This window comes from Callionymus lyra, chromosome 6 (genome assembly GCF_982586985.1).
Source record: "Callionymus lyra chromosome 6, fCalLyr1.hap1.1, whole genome shotgun sequence".
Lineage (NCBI taxonomy): Eukaryota > Metazoa > Chordata > Actinopteri > Syngnathiformes > Callionymidae > Callionymus > Callionymus lyra.
Genome location: NC_141823.1, coordinates 27268739 through 27287561, shown reverse-complemented (window position 1 = coordinate 27287561; position 18823 = coordinate 27268739). Strand labels below are relative to the sequence as shown.

At 37.7% G+C, this 18823-nt stretch overlaps 3 protein-coding genes across 4 annotated transcripts; 1 reads left to right on the top strand and 2 right to left on the bottom strand.

Moving 5' to 3' along the window:
- Positions 1-398: 398 nt before the first annotated feature.
- LOC148077798 (cadherin-15-like) lies at positions 399-5390 on the bottom strand. Its single transcript, XM_087794557.1, has 14 exons — positions 5270-5390; positions 4836-4991; positions 4554-4709; positions 4027-4171; positions 3600-3784; positions 3374-3502; positions 3123-3302; positions 2645-2889; positions 2418-2554; positions 1985-2215; positions 1694-1918; positions 1441-1518; positions 1328-1373; positions 399-1215 (listed from the first exon to the last, which is right to left on the bottom strand). Coding segments are annotated over exons 1-14 (1956 nt in total). The 5' UTR covers positions 5312-5390; the 3' UTR covers positions 399-1214.
- Positions 5391-7041: 1651 nt separating this feature from the next.
- dpep1 (dipeptidase 1) lies at positions 7042-18549 on the bottom strand. Of its 2 annotated transcripts, XM_087794559.1 has the most exons (11): positions 18532-18549; positions 11506-11569; positions 11317-11443; positions 10424-10556; positions 9668-9818; positions 9155-9224; positions 8431-8607; positions 7824-7908; positions 7680-7755; positions 7378-7513; positions 7042-7315 (listed from the first exon to the last, which is right to left on the bottom strand). In XM_087794559.1, the coding sequence occupies exons 2-11, from the start codon at positions 11529-11531 to the stop codon at positions 7148-7150; spliced, it is 1149 nt and encodes a 382-aa protein (XP_087650685.1). In that variant the 5' UTR covers positions 11532-11569; positions 18532-18549; the 3' UTR covers positions 7042-7147. The 2 variants fall into 2 exon arrangements, with proteins under 2 accessions (XP_087650685.1, XP_087650684.1); XM_087794558.1 differs by lacking the exon at positions 18532-18549 and having other exon boundaries at positions 11506-11657.
- Positions 14311-17320, top strand: sult5a1 (sulfotransferase family 5A, member 1). The gene is made up of 6 exons (XM_087794560.1): positions 14311-14555; positions 14901-15112; positions 15175-15301; positions 16090-16187; positions 16303-16483; positions 16837-17320. The coding sequence occupies exons 1-6, from the start codon at positions 14417-14419 to the stop codon at positions 16956-16958; spliced, it is 879 nt and encodes a 292-aa protein (XP_087650686.1). The 5' UTR covers positions 14311-14416; the 3' UTR covers positions 16959-17320.
- Positions 18550-18823: the final 274 nt, after the last annotated feature.

The following is an 18823-nucleotide window of genomic DNA, read 5'->3' as shown; positions in this document are numbered from 1 at the left end:
TTAAATCAACTTAGTTGTTGGCGTAGACCTTAGAGCTACAGGTCATTGAACAAAGATCAAAAGGTTTACGTTTGAATTAAGAGGAAGGTTACCAGACCAAAACTGTTTTTGTACCAAACCCGGTTCAGCTAACAAAGAAAGGAACTAAATGGGCTAACAAAACACCTGGTTAAAATGTTTTACTCTGACACTCATTTTTCACTTTCATGTATGACAGGCACAGTTGGATGATTAAGAGCAGCTGGGAACATTATATTGTCTGCACTGTTCATTTGAAAAAAAAAAAAAAACGTATTTACTTTGAAGGATCATATTATTTAACAGTCTAATACCAATGGAAAGCATGCAAAGAACATTCACGTTGAAGAAATGATCTGTTTGGACACTGTTTAGAATATTTAAGTTTATTGATCGCAAGTTTCGATGACAGTTACAAAAAAATAAGTGAAGATTTTAAATCGTAATCAATTGTGAGAGCAAAAATAAAAGTGTAGAATAACATTTTCATAAATGCATGTTCATAAATGTAGAGTACGGTACAGTATGACAATGCTATTCAAAAAACAAATCAAACATCTTACATTAAAATTGTACACAAACTGATTTCATTGCGATACACAGAGTGAATAAATGTTTAGTAAAATGTGACTGAATAAAACCTCTAGATAGATAGATAGATAGATAAATAGAACTTTATTGATCCCTCAGGAGGTCTCCTTCGGAAAATGTTTTTCCAATTAGCACACAGCAACACAGACCATAATTAATAAAAATAGAAATAAGAACAAGAACAAAGTTTCTATAAAAAGAAAGTACAAGAAGACACAATCTAAGTCTAAAGATAAAGAACATAGATCAAAGACGAATAACAAAGACAAAGGATACAAAGATTAACATAAAATAGAACATCATAATACTTTCGCTCCACTCCTGCCCCCAAACTCAGTATTGTAATAGCCCTAGGAATGAATGAGTCCCTGAGTCTGTCTACTGTCAAAGCATACATGAATCTATTTAAACATATCATCTTAGGGAAAAAAAAATATATATATATCAAATATAAATATTAGTATAAGTGTTACAATTACAATAGACATTGTTATTGACCATCATAGTCCAGGTCCCCATCAGAACTGGGTGCAAAGATGAGGTCCCTCAAGGCATGACTCCAACCCAAGGCAGCACGTTTGGGTTGTTCACTGCTGCTTTAAAGCTCTGCGGAGAGATATAAACATGTATTAACTCTTTTTATACAAATAGGCAATCATGTGCTGAGCGATCATAGCTATGAAAAACACTGAGAAATTTGATGGTAAGAGAAACTCACCACGGGAATAGTTGGAAACGAGATAGGAGATCTACCCCATTGTTTTCTGAAGACATCAAGGGACAAAGTTGTTACATTGGCATCAACAATATTTAACATGTAGTGAAAAGTACCCGGGATTCTTGCGCCAATTTCTCTTATTTGAATGTTTATTTCTCCATTAGTCACTGCTCGACGGCGCCACAGAGTCCCTAAAAATGACAATAACAAGTTAAACTTTGTCAGCAGCAATGTGCCACTGACGGAGACATGTTTGTGTAAAATAACTTTGCTCTTTATACTATCAATGGATGCATCATTATTTCCTATTGAAAGAACTTCATCAGTAAATTATGTTCATAAACTGATGATAGTCTTAGAACTTACATAGAATCAGGAACAAAGTGATCTTGATGATGATGACGAGGACAACGATCATGACTGTTTCCATTCCAGAGTCCTGGCAGTCGCCAGAAGAGTTACACTCACACAGAGTCACTTTGACATGAGCAGAGGAGTGAAGAGTTGGAAATCCAGAGTCAGACACCATCACTGAGACCTGGTACACTCCTGACTGCAGGTCAATTCCAGGCAGCAGCACCGCATGGGTCCCTGTAGGAAGACATATGAGATCAGCTAAGATTCATTATAACCTGTGTTTGCACTTTACCATCTCACCATTGACTTGTGTGACATTCCAGCCAGTCATGGACAACTCTGGTATTTCAAATGAGAAGGGTTCAACATTGGGTGGAAGGTCTTCATCCACAGCAGTCAGAACCAGACCAAGAGTCAAGTTCCCTCTATTCTTGCAGACAGAGCCGATGAGAGGAGAGAGCTGAGGGGCAAAGTGGTTGATCTCTACCATTGAGATGTGCACAGCGGCTGTGCTGGAAAGTCCACCAGGATCTACAGAAATGGACTCAAAAGTGTGAGATATGTTAAGGACCATGTTGACTCTTTCATACACCCAAACAAATGGAAACATAATAGACCACTTTTGACAATTTCCATCTGTTACTCTGCTGCAACCAATTCACAAAGAGATTATTGGAGCAGAATATCTCAGATTTTTTATTTTATCAGGATAAGTTTTTTAACATCTTGTCACCTGTCACTTTAACTGCAGCAGTGTAGACCTTTCCTTGAACACGTAGCGAGCTCACGTTGAAGCTTCTCTTGCTTAAGATCTCTCCTGTATCTTTGTTGATGTCCAACAAGTCCTCAGGGTCCTCAGTAATCTCAAAGCTGCCGTTATGAAGACACAATTAAGGTTTTAGAATTCAGTCTCTCAGGACACCGACTCACTCTTTAAACTCTAAACATTAAGGTATGTACCACATTGCCAAATTCTCAGGGTCAACAGCGATGTCGCTCTTCAGTTGGGTGCCAGGAAGTACATTTTGTGGAACTGTGATCTGAATGGGATCCTCAGTGAAGTATGGAGCTCTATTCTCTCTGACCACAGTGATAGTGACACTGGCAGTGCTCACTGGAACTTCAGGAGCCTTCTTGATAAAAGGGTTGATGTTCTCCACATGGAGAGTCAAGTTGTGTTCCTTCACAGTCTCAAGGTCCAAAGGCTGAAAAACAGAGATGTTTTTAATGCAAAAGAACTCTCAGATGTTCTATTATTATTATGAAACGATTCTTTGTTTATTGTGTCATGTATTGCATTCTTATATTTACTATTGCTGTTATCGTAATCCAATGTTGTGTGTATAAATATATATATAGTCATCTTGTACAGTTGAGTTTAGTTGAGTTATTAAAGTTCAATGGATCTTGGAAAGATAATCAAGTTAGTTCTTCGTACTTTAACGACACTCAGGATTCCCTGGTTTGTCTCAGCATCTGTTCTGATGCTGAAATACCCGTGAGGATCATCAGAGACAGAGTACTTAGCCTCCCAGTTTCCTGTTCCAGGTTCATCTCGGTCGGTCACGTTCACTCTGCCAATTTCTCCAAGTGTGTTCTCATCCGCAGACATGTGGTACTGAAACAAATGAAAATGAAAAGAAACAATATATATTTTTAAGATAATTTCTCAAATAAATTAATTCTCACAGATGTTGGGCTGAACTCTGGGACGTGATTGTTGATGTCAGTTACATTAATTATGGCCACAGCTTCATCTGTGTATTCTGTGCCATGATTATCAGCAACCAGGAGACCTATTCTGTACGCTTTCACCACCTAAGACAGAGAACAAAAGATCAACATGTTAACGGTCTAGAGAACCTTTAAGTAATGTCAAGACTCAAGAATGTCCGGTCTAGAGATCTGTGCCTACCTCTCGAAGTGGTACCGGTGCCCAGGTGATAATAGTTCCATCTTGTGAAATGATGTAAAACCCTCTTTCAATCGGGACGCTTGGAGGGATGGTCTCTACACCAGTTATGCCGTACATCAAGTAATCCTTCGGGGAAACCATTGGGACGTCTTGATCCGTGGCCGATACCCTCATCACAGGGGTTTCTGTCGATTCATAGTCATTTCATAGTTAAACATCTGTTCAACACTTGAAGGATTCATCCACTTTTCTTTCAAAAAAATGTATCACATTTGTTGTCTAAAATGTTGAATTAATTTAAAAAGAAGATGCAACTGCATGTAGTATTTATATCAAGGTTGTGTAAGAACATTTTTACAGTGCTAATGGTGTAAGAATGAACTAAGAACCGATTTTAAGTTATTTATTTATTTTAATTAACAGCTACCTTCGTCTGAGAGCTCTGGAACTGAACCATAGAACACTTTCTGGGTGAAGATTGGTTTGTGTTCATTCCAGTCCATCACACGGAACTTAAGTGGGACTGGGTACTCCAGGATTTCTTCATCTGATGACACTGCCCACACCTTCAGCTGCAAACACATTACATAAGCTTTTTTAACCTTAGAAAAGACTATTAAGTGAAAAATACATTAATAAAACATTACCATCAAACCTTATTAATCCTCTATTGTTGCTGAAAACCAAACAAATGAAAAATACCTATGACAACCCTCCCTGCAGCCCCCACATCCACCACACCGCTGTCATTGAAAGACTATTATATTATGCAGTGTTGACAATTGCTTAAAAATATGGAGGATGTTTGGTTGTGTTGCATCTCATCACTCTCTCTCACAAGATACTTACATTGACGTGACAGGAATGTCTAGTATAATACATTACAGAAGTTGATCTAGTTATCTAGTGATATTACTACCCAGAATATATCAGATATCCATTTATCAGACTCACAGTGAACAACTGGTGTTTCTCTCTGTCCACGGGCACTTGGGTCCAGATCTCTCCGTTTATCTCGTTAATCGCGAACAGACCCTTTGGCTCCTGGTCAACTCCTGGTCCCCCCAATCTGTAGAACCCCTGACCTTGGACAAATTTCTCAGATTTCACCTTGAAAAAACACAGGCAGACACAGGGTTGTGATGATTTAGAGGATGCATTTGTAAACAATTTTCTTTACAACAAAGATGAGACAAATAAACATTTTGTTCCACCTGCTGTGAGTGAAAGTTTTACCTGGGTGATCAATCGATTCTCTGTTTCTTCGAACACTCGGACTATAAAGTAGGGGTAGTTTTTCCATGGTTCGATGTAATGCCGTGTGACCACTGTCACAAACTCCGGTGGATTTGTTGGTTTTGAAATTAAGCGTTCACCTGTAATGTCACACATCTGCACAAAGAAAATACACAAAGAGAATGTTTCCTTTGCAGCAACAACATATCTATTTACTTTGATTGAAATTCACATGTTGGAGTTTAAAACTTCTGCGTTAACATATGGTCATCCTTGAGATTTTTTAGTTCACAGTTCATAACAACTGTGCGCGTGTTTGTTTGTCAGATATAGTCAACATTTACACATTTACTAGGATCAGTGAACAGAAAATCAACAGCAATATTTCCAGTTCCTTTCCACACAAGACAGAATTGAAAAAAAAGAGGTTCTACCTGAGTTGTAAGCACACACATCATCCACAGCCAAGGCTCCATCCTCAGATCTTCTTAAAGTTGAATTCTTGACTAGAGTAAACACAGGACACTGAACAGGAGAGGAGCCACGGGTGCAAAGTCGGACTGTCCGCTAGTCTCATCTGCTACCCAGTTATACAACTGCTCCAAGGCCAAAGCAGGACAATGTATTTGAACGTGACTCTGTGCTCGGTGCTCTGTGAGAACTTCCTGAAGGGAGATGATGCTCCCAGATAATATAAATGTTGTGAAGATCAATCTTGACTCTCACAGCCATCGTTACAGTTCTACCATCAGGTATACATACATTTAAATACACAATTTACTTCTGAATATTTGCCCCATGATAGGTATTAGGACAACTCAAAGGATTATCTTCATCTGGTCTACAAAGACCAGTCACCTTATGAACTCCAGTGAACAATCAGAACAAAGCTCATAAAAATCCTTAATTTTTTTTCTCTCCTTCTCACCCGGACACAAGAAGATTTAATGAGGAAGACGGCAGGTGTAACCGAGCAGAATGAGTGAAGGATACTGGAACCTGTGCAGCATCACCGGAATGACTCATTCATTTTGGACGTGGGTCAGCATAAAAAACTTTATATATTGTTTTATCATGGCATATTCGACTGTAGAAATAAGTATTGTGTCATCAAAAATTCTTTATAGTACATACAGAAATTATTTTGAAGGTCAACATGGTTTTACTTCTGATTGAAATATTCGATTCGATATTTTAACACATCGATATTTGAAAAAATACCTCGATCGTACACAAATGTTATATGATATTTAATAGAATGCAAAACATCTCTTGTTTATTATATATTGTAAAACTCTAAAATACGAGAAGTCAAGAGTTCCATCTATGTATTCCAACCTGATATATTACAGACCTGAAGTATCAGTCTGATGAATAAAAAAAAACTTTGCTTAATTCTTCTTAAAATTATGCTTTTTTTTTCTTTTTTTTTTTTTTTTTTAGAATCCCTTAACTCACATGCTGGCACATTTCATCAACACCAAATTCCACCATGGACACAAAGTGTCTTATCAACACGGTATGCAGCAGGAATGTTTGTGATCTCGAGCTGATAAAAGGACCGGCAGGTGTGTTACCTCCTTCCGTCCCTCCAGTCCGGGGACATTCTTTTCAGGTCATGATTAGGAAAGTCTATCAAATCTAATGTAGACGTGGTGCAACTTCTAACATTTTAAGGATCACATGCATTTGCTCTGATGATTCTTCTGATATGTTTACAAGCAGACGACTTAAACTCATGTTTGTTGTTAATTCATTTTAAAATCTTGTTTTTTTTAGACATTTTGTTATTCTTTCATTATTAAATATTCCCAGGAGAAAATCCTTCACCTGGTTTTACCGACTGTCTTCTCGGAATAGCACGTCCTTGGATTAACTCTTCGTTTCCTCAAGACAATGTAACAATTCAGTTACTGTGTCTTCTATTTTCTTCATCCCATCACAAGCTTGTGATCACTGTGAGGTTCTTTATCATCTATTGTTTTCTGCTGCATGTTTCACGTGTTTAAAAATGATGGTCAAACAGTCTTGAGCACGGTACACATGTGATATTGTGAGAGCTTTAAGATCAACAGTCATTTCTACCTTCCACCCACATGTTCATTGATCCAGTAGATGTCGTGATATGGAGTCATCACACCATGCGTAACTTCTCACAAGTGAATCTCTTATGTGTGACATGATCCTTCATTTAAACACAAATGAGCTGTTTAAGAGTATTTTTAATAACCTTACAAATGCATTGGACCATTATTAATTGATGTTTAACGACTTTACAGATGGTTATATTTGTTTAAAACTGATAGGGAGCTTCAAAACAGATGAAGACATGCAGCGAGAGTGAGCAGGAGGCTCAGTCTGCTGACTACAGGAACAGCAGCATCATTGGGGTAACCATAGCTGGTCCTGCAGGGGTTCACCACCTCCTCGTATGGGATCGGAACATCATCTGGACTCTTGGTTTTGGCACCATCACGGACCTGACAGGGACACGAGTGTGTTTGTTTGTCGTGATGTCACCGAAACACACATGTTGACTTACATCCTCCGCCTTCTTCAACACACGCAGCAGATTCTTCCCCAGAGCAGCTTCCACCTCTGCATCAGTCCAGTTCCTTCTGAGCAGCTCCGCCACTAGGTTTGGAACTTTGGAGACATCTTCCAGACCCTCAGGTAGTCTGAGGAACCCAAGAAACTCGTCATGGCCTTCATTTGGATTTGGTCAACTCATCAACACATTAGCAACAGCTGTAGCGACTGCATTTTAAAAGAAACCTTCAGATAAAAAAGCCAACATAAATTAGCATGTTGGCCCATTTTTTCGTATTTAGAGAGAAAAAGCACCTGGTTACGCCGTCATAGTCTCCTCCAAAGCCGATGATTTCAGCCCCGCCCACTTTCTTAATGTAGTCAAAGTGATCTTTAGGAGGAAAACACTCAAGAAAGTATAAAGAAAGATCAAACGTTTGACTTTTGATTGAAGCTTACCAGCCACATCTGAGAGTTTGGCGCTTTTGCTGCAGGTCACATAATCGTTGTAGAAGTTGATCATCACTATCCCCGCCTTTTCTTTCTAGAGAGACAATAAAACTCACTAAATAGAATACAGAAATACTTGTTTTGCTATCACAATAGACTAAAAACTTTCCTTTTTTTATTTTGTGTTTTGTAATGGTGAAATTATTATAAAATATTTTACTATATAATCTGATGTAACTGCAACACTTTTGCACGTTCATTTTGCAAACATACAGTATATGTTATGTAAATGGTTTATGTGGTAGCAGTAAATACAGAATAGATTTACTTTAACTCTAGTTTAAACTACCTTCATTGTAAATGTTTAAAACATATACAATGTTGACTTTGACCTCTGTTGTCTTTTAAATTGGTCCAATATGGTTGTTAGCAATCAGTAGTTTCCCTTTAATTATATTTTATAGTTTTATTTTGGGTAATTTCCAGCTGACATGATAGAACTTTGTACCCTGTGGTGTCATAAAACACCTTTTTATCAGAGTCTTCATCTGAGTTATGTTTGACCAGGAGCTCTCTCTTTAACCTTTACAGCTTCATTCAAAGCACAAACACCCACCACTCTCCGGAGGACGTCATCGGGAACGTTCCTCTTGTGCGGGCAAACACCGTAGGCGGAGGAGTGGCTGAAGATGACCGGAGCTGCTGACAGGTCCAGAACCTGGTTCATGACTTTGACGGTCACATGGGCGATGTCGATCAGCATCCCCAGACGGTTCATTTCGGCGATCAGTTGCTGCCATGAGTAGATCAGAGAAGATTGAAAAGTCGCACAAATGTGTTTGAAGCAGAAATTAAAGCCTGAATTAGACTCCTGACCTTGAACTTTCCACGTGCCCTTGAGCTTTTGTACTCATTCAGACACATGATGAAACTATTCAAGCTTATGTATAGTTTGCTATTTCTCAGTCAATTTTTTTAGTTCAGGAATTTTTAAAAGCCGTTAATAATGAAGACAGTGTTGATATTTAAATACTAGAATGTACATTTGCTCCTTGTGTTCATGCAGAAATAAGAAAAGTGCAACACAATCCAACAGAATATTTCCAGTGTCTCATTTGTTTGGTTTACTATGTTCTCTCAATGTCTGTTTTTGCACCATCAGCACTTCCGTCTTGGTGTGAATGTTTGATGAAGGTTTTATGAAGTCAGTCCCTCGTTTTTATGATGCATCATTCCTGCAAATGCTCAATGATTCAGCTAAAAAAAAAGAGACAATTCTTTCCTCATGTCTCAATAATAAAATGTATCAACAGTGAGAGACTTTCCTCTTGTTGACTGACCTTGCCAAAAGGTGATAGTCCGTCGTGTTGCGACGGCTCTGATCCAGTATCGACACGCCAGTTATCAGCCCTGTCAAAGAAAATGATTTATACTGATGATGTTAAGATTTAAGGTAATGTTTCAGTGCTAACTGAGAAATATCTCAAAGTATATTTTTGTTATACAAATAACACTCACTCACTAACTCACTCACTCACTCACTCACTCACTCACTCACTCACTCACTCACTCACTCACTCACTCACTCACTCACTCACTCACTTACTCTCTTACTCTCTTACTATAGTGACAGTCTTGTATGCTTCACTGTTCCACTTTGAACAACATCAATACTCTCTTAGTATGTATGAGTTTTCTTCATTTATTCACCACAATGTTCAAAATATCGAGTGTCATTTGAGATTGTGTGTGACTTCTACTGAGAAAAACACAAAGAAAGCTTCCCCAGCTACAATAAAGTCTTCGATCTATGCTGTGAGTTTATTTGACAACATTAGAGTCTCATGATTTACCACGGTGTGTTGCAGGAGTGTGTCAGTGTCAGGTAGCGAACCCCGAGCTGGTACATGACTCTCAGGGTCCCCAGACTGCTGTCGATGGAGTGACCCCCCTCCACCCCGATCAGTGAGGCGGTCTTGTTTTGAGAGAAGGCCGTTTGGATGTCTGCACAAAAGAAACAGAAGCTAAATCCCCCTCACCCCCCACTTCAGTGAAAATTATGCAGAAAAGTTGTCTTCAACAAGTTACAATGTTGAGAATTGAGAAGAGACGCAACGTAAAAGACAAATTAAAACAACACTGAAACGTATATTACAAGATATTTACTATGCTAAAATAATTATTGTTTAATAAAAAAATATTTTCTAATAAAGTAGAAGTGACTATAGTGCTTTTAATATTGTGAGAAAAATACAAATTGAGAATCAGAATTTAAAATATTCTAAAAAGAATACAAAATAAATAGAAAACAAAATAAATTACCAATTTTTGACTAAATGGAAACACAATATTATTGAGTCTATTAGGTAATAATAATGGAATAAATAAGATAACTTTTTTTTTGATGATTGCAGTTTTTTCTAGTAAAACATTTTGACCTAATATTTAGGATTTAAAGAGTGTGTTAAATATAAATACATATTAATATATATTTATTTATCCATGAATCTGGATGTGTGTAATTCATGTGAAGATGTTTGTGAACACAGTGAAGCTTTCTCTCATCTCATCAAGATAATCTGTATTCAAACATAAAGTCATTCACTCACCCTCACTGCTGGAGGCAAACATGAAGGCTTCGGGGTATTTCTGACACATTCTGTGGACCACATCGATCTGCTCCAGTGTTTGTCTGACAGCATCTTTGTACTGAGTTTCACACGGAACGTAGGCCGACCAGAACTGAAGGTGGACATAAAGAAACAATATTTAGTGAAACAACAGCAGAGAATGCATGTGTGTAGCCATTAGCTTCTTAAAACAACCACGTCCTTCTGAAGATTGTTTCTTAATCTAGTTTAAATATAGTTAATTTAGATTGCTTAAGTGTTTACTTGTTTTACTAATGTGTGTTTTTCAGTAGAAAGTCACATCCTTCTCCTTGTGTCTCCAGATGATAGAGACACAATGATTTTGTGTGTTTAAATATTATTGTCAACTGTTTAAAGTTTTATCTTATCTAGAAGAATTCCAACAGCATCTGAACGCAGCTGTGCGCTCATTAAAGTGTCTTGACAGTAGCAGCTTTGTAGTAACACTACCAGACTAGTACAGTGACTCCTGGTCAATCTGTGCAATTAAAACATGATTAAAAAGGAAAAAACAATATCATTACGCAAAATTAGCCAAAACCTACAGTGAGATGACTGAGGGGAAGTGAGAATATGAGATTGGAGTGTGTCATCTGGAGTCGAGCGTGTTTATCAAGTAAGAAACAGTGTCAGGAAATGGTTATATTTTAGTTAAAAGTCTATTTGGGGTTCATTTTTTATCATAAGGAGCGAAGGAAGACCAACAAATGTGCTCAGTTGCACCACACCAGCTAAAAGAAACCTGAATGCTACACATTTCTTTAGAAATAAATAGTAAATAATGGATTTCCTAAACTATTTTTTCCATTATTACTGAGGCAGTAACATTCATAAAATAAATTGGAACAAACCTGAGCTCCCAGACGTCCCTCCTTGATCTTTGGTATGTTGGTGTGTGTTGTTGAAAGTGTGTTAAGGTCCACTTTGTTGAGCTGGTTGTTGAATTGTTTTCGAAGCTGCCATGGAAGGTCGTTGTGACTGGAAATACAGATATTTTAAGTAGATCAGAAAAAAAGTCATCAGCCCGCAGTAACACTGACCCGTCAATGAGGGGCGTCCTCGACATCAGATTCCTTGCCCGGGTCAAGAACTGGTCCTCGGCCACTGTGACCGACAAACACGACAGGAGAAGAAGCCAGCAGCTCAACATTTTGAATCTTCAGTCTTTGGTAACTAAGAACAGTCCTCAGTCACAATTCTAAGAGTCATATTCATCTCTAGTCCCAGCCCCTCCTCTGTCGTCACCCATAAACAACATAGTAGCTTCGACAGCCTGTTGTTCATCTTTATTGCTGCACCTTTGACTGCTTCACTAAAGCTTTTATAACATCCCGACGTTCTCAATAAATATATTTAAACAAGAAAAGATATGCTTTGAAACAACACTACTATGAACCTACAGAAAGTGTCTATGTCCGTCGATAATAAACTGTTCTTCCCTCTGTGGATGACCAATGGAAGAAAAATGGAATATTTCTAACACACATTGTAAATCACATCTATCATGTCCAGGGAGTGTCTGACTGAATATTTTTTCACAGAGCAGATGTGAACTTTGGCTGGACCCCAAAATGGAGATGTCACAAAAATCATTTCCAGAAAATTCTTACTAGAAGTGAACAATACACTGAGGACATGTATTTATGTATGAGGTTCTGTAAAAACAAAGTCATAATACATATTAAAACAATATTTTTATTAGTTAAAGAAGTTCATGAAATCACTGCTGCTGAGCCTGGCTACAGTGCTGAATAAGAGTCTGCGGTTATTTTTTTTTTCTTCTATAATTGATGAGTAATGGCTGGCTCTGGCTGTCTGAATGCTGCCCTGTATCTTACCAGGCATAAAATAATTTAACGATAATTTAATTTGTCGAGAATCCTGTTTTAACTTATGTTTCCCTGAGTATAACAGGGAGGAGAACTTCTGTTGACAGTCTTTTGAGTTAATGGTGCAATTATGTTAAGCGTGTGAATTGTGAGTCTGATACACTGAAACTAGGAATTGTACTGAGAACTGAAAGAATTGATTCCTTAAATTTGACTATGACATATTCAGACAGACAACTGGCTTCTAGAAATACATATGCAGTGGCGAAGGTCGTTCATCTTGACAGAGAGGCAATTCAAGGGGATACCACAAACACATTTGTTTTGGGGTCTATGAGTCACCTTGACCCTGAGGTAACAAAAGGGTTAAGAGTGCTCCTGCCCTGTAGTGCTCGATCAAGATAAAATCAAAAGTTATTCATTGATGGTCAGTCAAAACCGAGATCTGTGTTTACAAACCTTGCAAAAAGTTTTTTCTGAGTTTGATCCTGATTATCGCTATATCAGATTTAAGCAGAAGGCTGGTCAAAAACTCAGGGAACTGAGACAAGAATTCAGGATGACAGACGGATAGAGTACAGCAAAAAGAAGTGACTGACCTTCTGGTTATTAAACCTGAAACTCTGGTAATTGCTCCTGATGATAAGGTTCAAGGGTTGAGTCAGTTCTTGGGTGACTTAGGTCAGTCTGTCAAACTGAGCCTGAGAAACCTGGGTGTTGTATTTAACAAAGACATGTCTCTAGTTCAACACTGCAGAAAACTGACCAGAAACTGTTTCCTTCAACTGAGAAAAATCTCTAAATTTAGGAAAATGTTGTCACAACATGATCTGGAGCTTGTAAACCATGTGTTTGTGTCTTCACGCCTGGACTATTGTAATAGTCTGTTTAAATATCTTAACAAGAAGGAGCTGTCTCGCCTGAAGTTGATACAGAACTCTGACGCAGGAATTCTGACTCGCTCTAGTAGAAGAACTCACATTTCTCCGATCCTTAAAACTCTTCACTGGCTGCAAGTTTTTTTCAGGATAAATTATTTTATTAATTTAAATTCTGGTTCTTAGTTTCAGATCTATTCATGGTCAGGCTCCTCCTTACATCAATTATCTGATCCAGCCTTACACCCCAGCTCGGGTTCTGAGGTCTGTGGATCAGAATCTACTGATGGTTCCTCGCACACGGTTCAGGACCAGAGGAGAGAAATCCTTCCAGACTGTTGCTCCTAAGCTTAAGAACGATCTTCCTCTCTCTTTGCGCTTGATGGATCTACTGACTCCTTCAAGAAACATCTTAAGACATTTTTATTTGTGCAGGCTTTTCCCCTGATTTTCTGAGACTCCTGTGTTGTTCTCTGTGTTATCTTGATCATTTTAGTATATATTTTATTGAGTTTTCGTTTGATTGTTTAAGCGCTTTGTGACCCTGGTCTAGAAAAACGCTCTATAAATATAAATGACTTACCTACTCACTTACCTGATCTCAAGGTTGTATTAAATATGCTAAGAACGATACTTTCAAAAGAGTTTAAATCAAATTGTGGTCTAGTAGAGGTTGACAGACATGAGTGGATGATTTGCGACCCCACCTCCTCGACCAGTGTCAAGCAGCATTTAGGTTAATATGGCTAGGTGGTGTTGATTCATTTAAAGATACATAATCATCTATAGACAGACAAGTTTAAGTTAAGCAGGACAAGTCAATGGTTTTATCTGATATGAGTTCATTAATAAGTGCAGCTTAGGACAGGGATCGGATATTCAACAATCCACACTTAATTCTCCTGTCCTGCACAATAAGTAGTAGAAGTATTCATTATATTTAGTTTTTTTGGTTACTATAAATTGGTTTTAATAAACAGGGCAAACACTTTAGTAGAGACTGCAGCTTAGATGCATAAAGAAATGACAGGAAAGCATGTAGCCCAGATAACACTTAACATCTCTTATTACTTGTCTTTCCTGTTTACTGACACAGCGCGTCATCGCAGTAATGGTATTTCCTATATACATATTGCGGTTTGCTGACCCATTTAGCTTCATAGGTGTTTCCTCTTTTGCAATTCAGCTTCTCCTCTTGTACAGAGACGGAGCTTCACAAGACAAACTTCTTCACTAACTCAGACATGGCTAGATTGGACGTCACAGAGACCTTTCAAGGGATCTCTTTTCCTGGACACCTGCACACCCAAACCTCTCTGGAGCTCGCTCTGAAGTTCCCTTTTGAGGACTCAGATATTGTGATCGTCACCTATCCGAAGTCAGGTGAGGATGTGCAAAACATGATTTTATTGAAATATGCTTGAACGGAATTGCAAGACATCTTGGTTGTTGCTGCTCATTAGCGCATGAATCTTCAGTTATAGTTTAATAGAAATGTATTTTATACCTGATTGGTTTCAGTGAGAAAAATAACTAAATAAAAAGGTATTTTCAGTAATCATAAAGTTTAAAGCGACTGCTTCCTAGCTTGTCAGATCCTCCTATATATTCCAGTGTCTCTGTGAAGGAATCATAGAGACAGGAAGGTTGAAAATGTATTTAGAATATTGAACAATATAAATTAAATTTGTTTTCATTATTAATTTACTTTGAACTCTCTCTTTATAGGCACCACCTGGATGCAGCAGATTGTGACTCTTATTTCAAACAGAGGAGACCCACACGATTCACAGACGGTCCCAAACTGGGCCCGCGCTCCGTGGCTGGAGCAACATTACTGTGCCGCAGTTTTGGAATCCTCCATTTTGAAACCTCGAGTTGTTACGTCTCACTTGCCGCATCGTCTCCTGGGCCCCACCCTGCAGGGCTCCAAAGCTAAAGTCTGCTACATTTCCTGCCTCGATAAAGCGACTGTTTTTCATCTTGGCTTGTCTCACTCTAGGTCATCTACGTGAGCAGAAACCCCAAAGACGTGGCAACTTCCTTTTACCACTTTCATCAGGTTGCCAGGTTCCTCCCTGAGATGCACTCATTTCAAGAGTTCTTGACAAAGTTTCTGGACGGCACATGTGAGTCACCAAAATTACATGATTTTAAAAGAGATGCTTTATTTATTGAAGTGTATCAAACTTTCAAATCACTCCTCAAAACTCACCTGTTCAAAATTGCCTTTCCTTTTCCAGTCTTCCCTGTCATTTCTGTTAGCTCTGATGTTTATTATTATTATTATATCAGTGCCATCACAATATCGAAGTCAACACTTCAAACGTGTAAACCATGAATTGTTTTTTTATGTTCTTTTCCAAGCTTAAAACCTTGTGGTTTTTATTTTTAAACAATTAAATTCATATATTTTCTAAATGTTTTTTTCATTTTCTTTTTGTTCACATCGAGTTTGTTTTTTGTAGTTCCAATAATTTTAAAATAATTTTCTAAATTAAGGATAAAAAAATAAATAAAATAAAAGCCTTTTAAATTAAATTAAAGGTTGGTAACATACACCAAAAGACCACCAACCTGCTTGATCGAACTTGCAGCCAATCATGCAAGGCGCAGACGATCACATGACGTGAAGTTTGGCAAAGTAGAATTACTAAAATTCTTGTATTTAATTTAAAAGGCAAAAAAAATATCAAATTTAGAACAGATTTTTTGTAATTATTGTAAGTAGAATGGCAAACTCTATGTGTAAAAAAGATATGGAAAATATTACATTTACTAAAAATGTATAGATATACTTTTATTGAAAAAAAAAAAATCAAAAAGATCAACAGTTCAATAAAATACATTTGAAATGCTAAATTCCACCATTCAGTAACCATTGGAACTGATATACTCATGCTATATACTTCCTCAGTGCACTTTGGATCATGGTTCGAACACGTTAAAGGATGGACCAGTCAAGTGGCAACAATGAAGAACCTGCTTCACATCACCTATGAAGACCTGTCCGCAGTAAAGAGCTGAATTATGTTGTGTGACCAAACCTGAGTTTAAAGTTGCTGTAGAATAATGCTCTATACTTTACCTCATGTTGACCCTTCATATCTATACGAATCTTTTTTGTCAGGATCTTCCCGGGTCAATTAAAAAGATAAGCTCGTTCCTCGAGCGACCCCTGCTGGACGAGGAGGTGAACAACTGCGTGAGGCACGTCCGCTTCAGCAGCATGAAGGACAACAAGATGACCAACTACACTCTTATTGATGATGACATAATGGACCATACGAAAGGCTGCTTCATGAGAAGAGGTCAGCCTGTAGTTTTTATTGTCAGTTTATAAACAAAAGTAATGAAATGTTTGACCTTTGAATTACTTGTGCATTGTAAGTAAGTCGTTTAAATTTATAGAGCGCTTTTCCAGACCAGGGTCACAAAGCGCTTAAACAAACAAAAGAATACTCAAAAAATATATACTAAAAAGATCAAGATCAGATTGTTCCAAACATGTGGAATTAATTGTTTTTTGTCAAGTTCATTCATTCTCGTTCCAAAACATATTGGTGCTGAGAGAGTCCAGCAAACAATATTAATTGTAAATGTACTATTCAGTAACACTGAATTCATATAAACCATGTTAAGGTGGAAATGTTTGTTGTTGCAGGAAAAGTGGGCGACTGGAAGAACCTTTTCACAGAGGAGCAGAATGAACATTTTGACACTGTCATGAAGAGCCAGATGGAGGGTTACAGTTTGGAATTTATTTGGGAGGAGAATCTAATTTAGGTTCCTCTTGTTTCGACCAAAGCTTTACATGCAACTTTATAGTCAGCTTTCTTCCTGAATGACTGCTTTATTTTTTTATTATGACATAATGAGTTTGAAAACATTCTTTAAATTTTAGATATTAGAACTTCTTATTGCTAAAGTCCTTTATTTTCAATAGTGATCTCTTCGAATCTCTTTAAATGCATCTCTCTTCCTTAGCTCCCTTTTGCTGAATGTCCTTTGATGTAATTTAAAGCTTGTTTTTTTCTTTTTATGACTTTCAAATTAAACTTCATACTGTATCATTTGGTTACGGCATTATAATGTCCCGTGGGCTAAACAAAAAAAAAATGGTATAATCAAATAAAAACTGAAACCAATTCACAGCTCCAACAATCTTTGAAACATATTCTTCCTGAGTACCGGTAGCATGACTCCGAAAAAGAGTTTAGTCGGTCTGAATTATGGTTCGCAGATTAAACCGCACCTATTTGGGTGTGGCTACAGCTGCGTTTAGCCACGCCCATATTATTCAAATTAAAATAAAATAAATGTAAAATGTACCCCTTTACAGTTTGTGCCAACAGTGAAATAAGGGTTTAAGATTTAGCAACATAAAAGTTCTCTCTTTGTGTGTAGAACTGTGACGATGTGGTGATAATAATAATATTTAAAACAATTATAATACCAAACAAAAGCGGACATGGCAAATACTGAATGTTTTTAATTACACATATACCTATACATATACACAATATTCATTTAAGATTCAATTGAAACCAAATTAGCAGATTGATTCCATTAAATACCATTGTTGGTTATAGTTTTGTGTCTTAATAAGTTACTTTCTCATGCAATATGTTACAGTGCACCACAAAGAAATTACGCTTTCATACTTCCTTCCTGTTTTTATTGTGACAAAACATGCTGAAGTTGAGGCCCAGGCTCAACTGCTCGTGGAAACCTAGAATCACGCCCCAGTTAACACCAGCACTGTGCACATGTTAGAAGCGGCTTCACACCTCTTAACTGTACACTCAAACCTTTTTTTCAAGTATTTACTTCATGAATTCACAGCAAAAGAAAACAAGGACAAAGGTGAAGACTGTTTTACCGTTAATGAGCAAGTTATAGCGATACACACTCAAACCTGTTGAAGTGAGTTCATAAATAATTCAGCAAACCCATATGTGAGTCTGATAGTCATTGGGAAAGTATTATGCAAATGTGAACGCTGTGATGACACATGTGAGAAGATACTTGGCCAAAGAGCACTCACACAGAATCAAGAGACATGCTGATAAGCGGCTCGCTCGGCGGGTGTGCTGCAACTAGAAGTGTTCTCTCGGAGAGTGGTGGAGAGCAATGAGTTTCGACAGAGACATCCATATTTCATAAGCCACATCAGAGTCCCTCCTCCCCACCCCCCATGTTGATGCCAAAAGAGAACACGTTGTAGAGGCAGATTTCCCTTCACAGTCAGGGAATGATACTTCACACAGTCTATAAAGTATACAGATCAAAGGTCAAGCCTGTACCTTTTATAGCAGGAATGTTTCCTGGCTGTTAATGATTTGTCGGCTTGACTCACGTTTTGTTGTTGTTTACTCCGAACACAATCTGAAGTGTTTCCCCCTGAAGAATTCCTCGGTGAATGTTTTTTCTATTTCGTCAAACATTGGACTATCGGCTGCTGTAGTTGGAACCACCCCAAGTGACCAATTGAAAAGGTCGTGCACATGCGTCATCTGTCGGTGAAGCTGTGTCACTTCTGAGCGCACAGATATAGACTAGAACATAGAATCATGTTTATGTAAAAAAAAAAAAATAGGATTATTAATTTTAGTGAAGTGGGAAAAGATTATTTTCACACAATGCATCAA

Excerpts from the sequence above, each read along its gene's own strand:
- sult5a1 (XM_087794560.1), top strand. The coding sequence starts at position 14,417 with ATGGCTAGATTGGACGTCACAGAGACCTTTCAAGGGATCTCTTTTCCT. Across the intron at positions 14,556-14,900 it reads CGTCACCTATCCGAAGTCAG|GCACCACCTGGATGCAGCAG; the intron begins GTGAGGATGTGC and ends CTCTCTTTATAG. Across the intron at positions 15,302-16,089 it reads AAAGTTTCTGGACGGCACAT|TGCACTTTGGATCATGGTTC; the intron begins GTGAGTCACCAA and ends ATACTTCCTCAG.
- LOC148077798 (XM_087794557.1), bottom strand. The coding sequence starts at position 5,311 with ATGGAGCCTTGGCTGTGGATGATGTGTGTGCTTACAACTCAG. Across the intron at positions 2,890-3,122 it reads GAATCCTGAGTGTCGTTAAA|CCTTTGGACCTTGAGACTGT; the intron begins GTACGAAGAACT and ends TCTGTTTTTCAG. Across the intron at positions 2,555-2,644 it reads CCTGAGAATTTGGCAATGTG|CTTTGAGATTACTGAGGACC; the intron begins GTACATACCTTA and ends TCATAACGGCAG.
- dpep1 (XM_087794558.1), bottom strand. The coding sequence starts at position 11,615 with ATGTTGAGCTGCTGGCTTCTTCTCCTGTCGTGTTTGTCGGTCACAGTG. Across the intron at positions 11,444-11,505 it reads AGGACGCCCCTCATTGACGG|TCACAACGACCTTCCATGGC; the intron begins GTCAGTGTTACT and ends CTGTATTTCCAG. Across the intron at positions 7,756-7,823 it reads CAAACTCTCAGATGTGGCTG|ATCACTTTGACTACATTAAG; the intron begins GTAAGCTTCAAT and ends TTCCTCCTAAAG.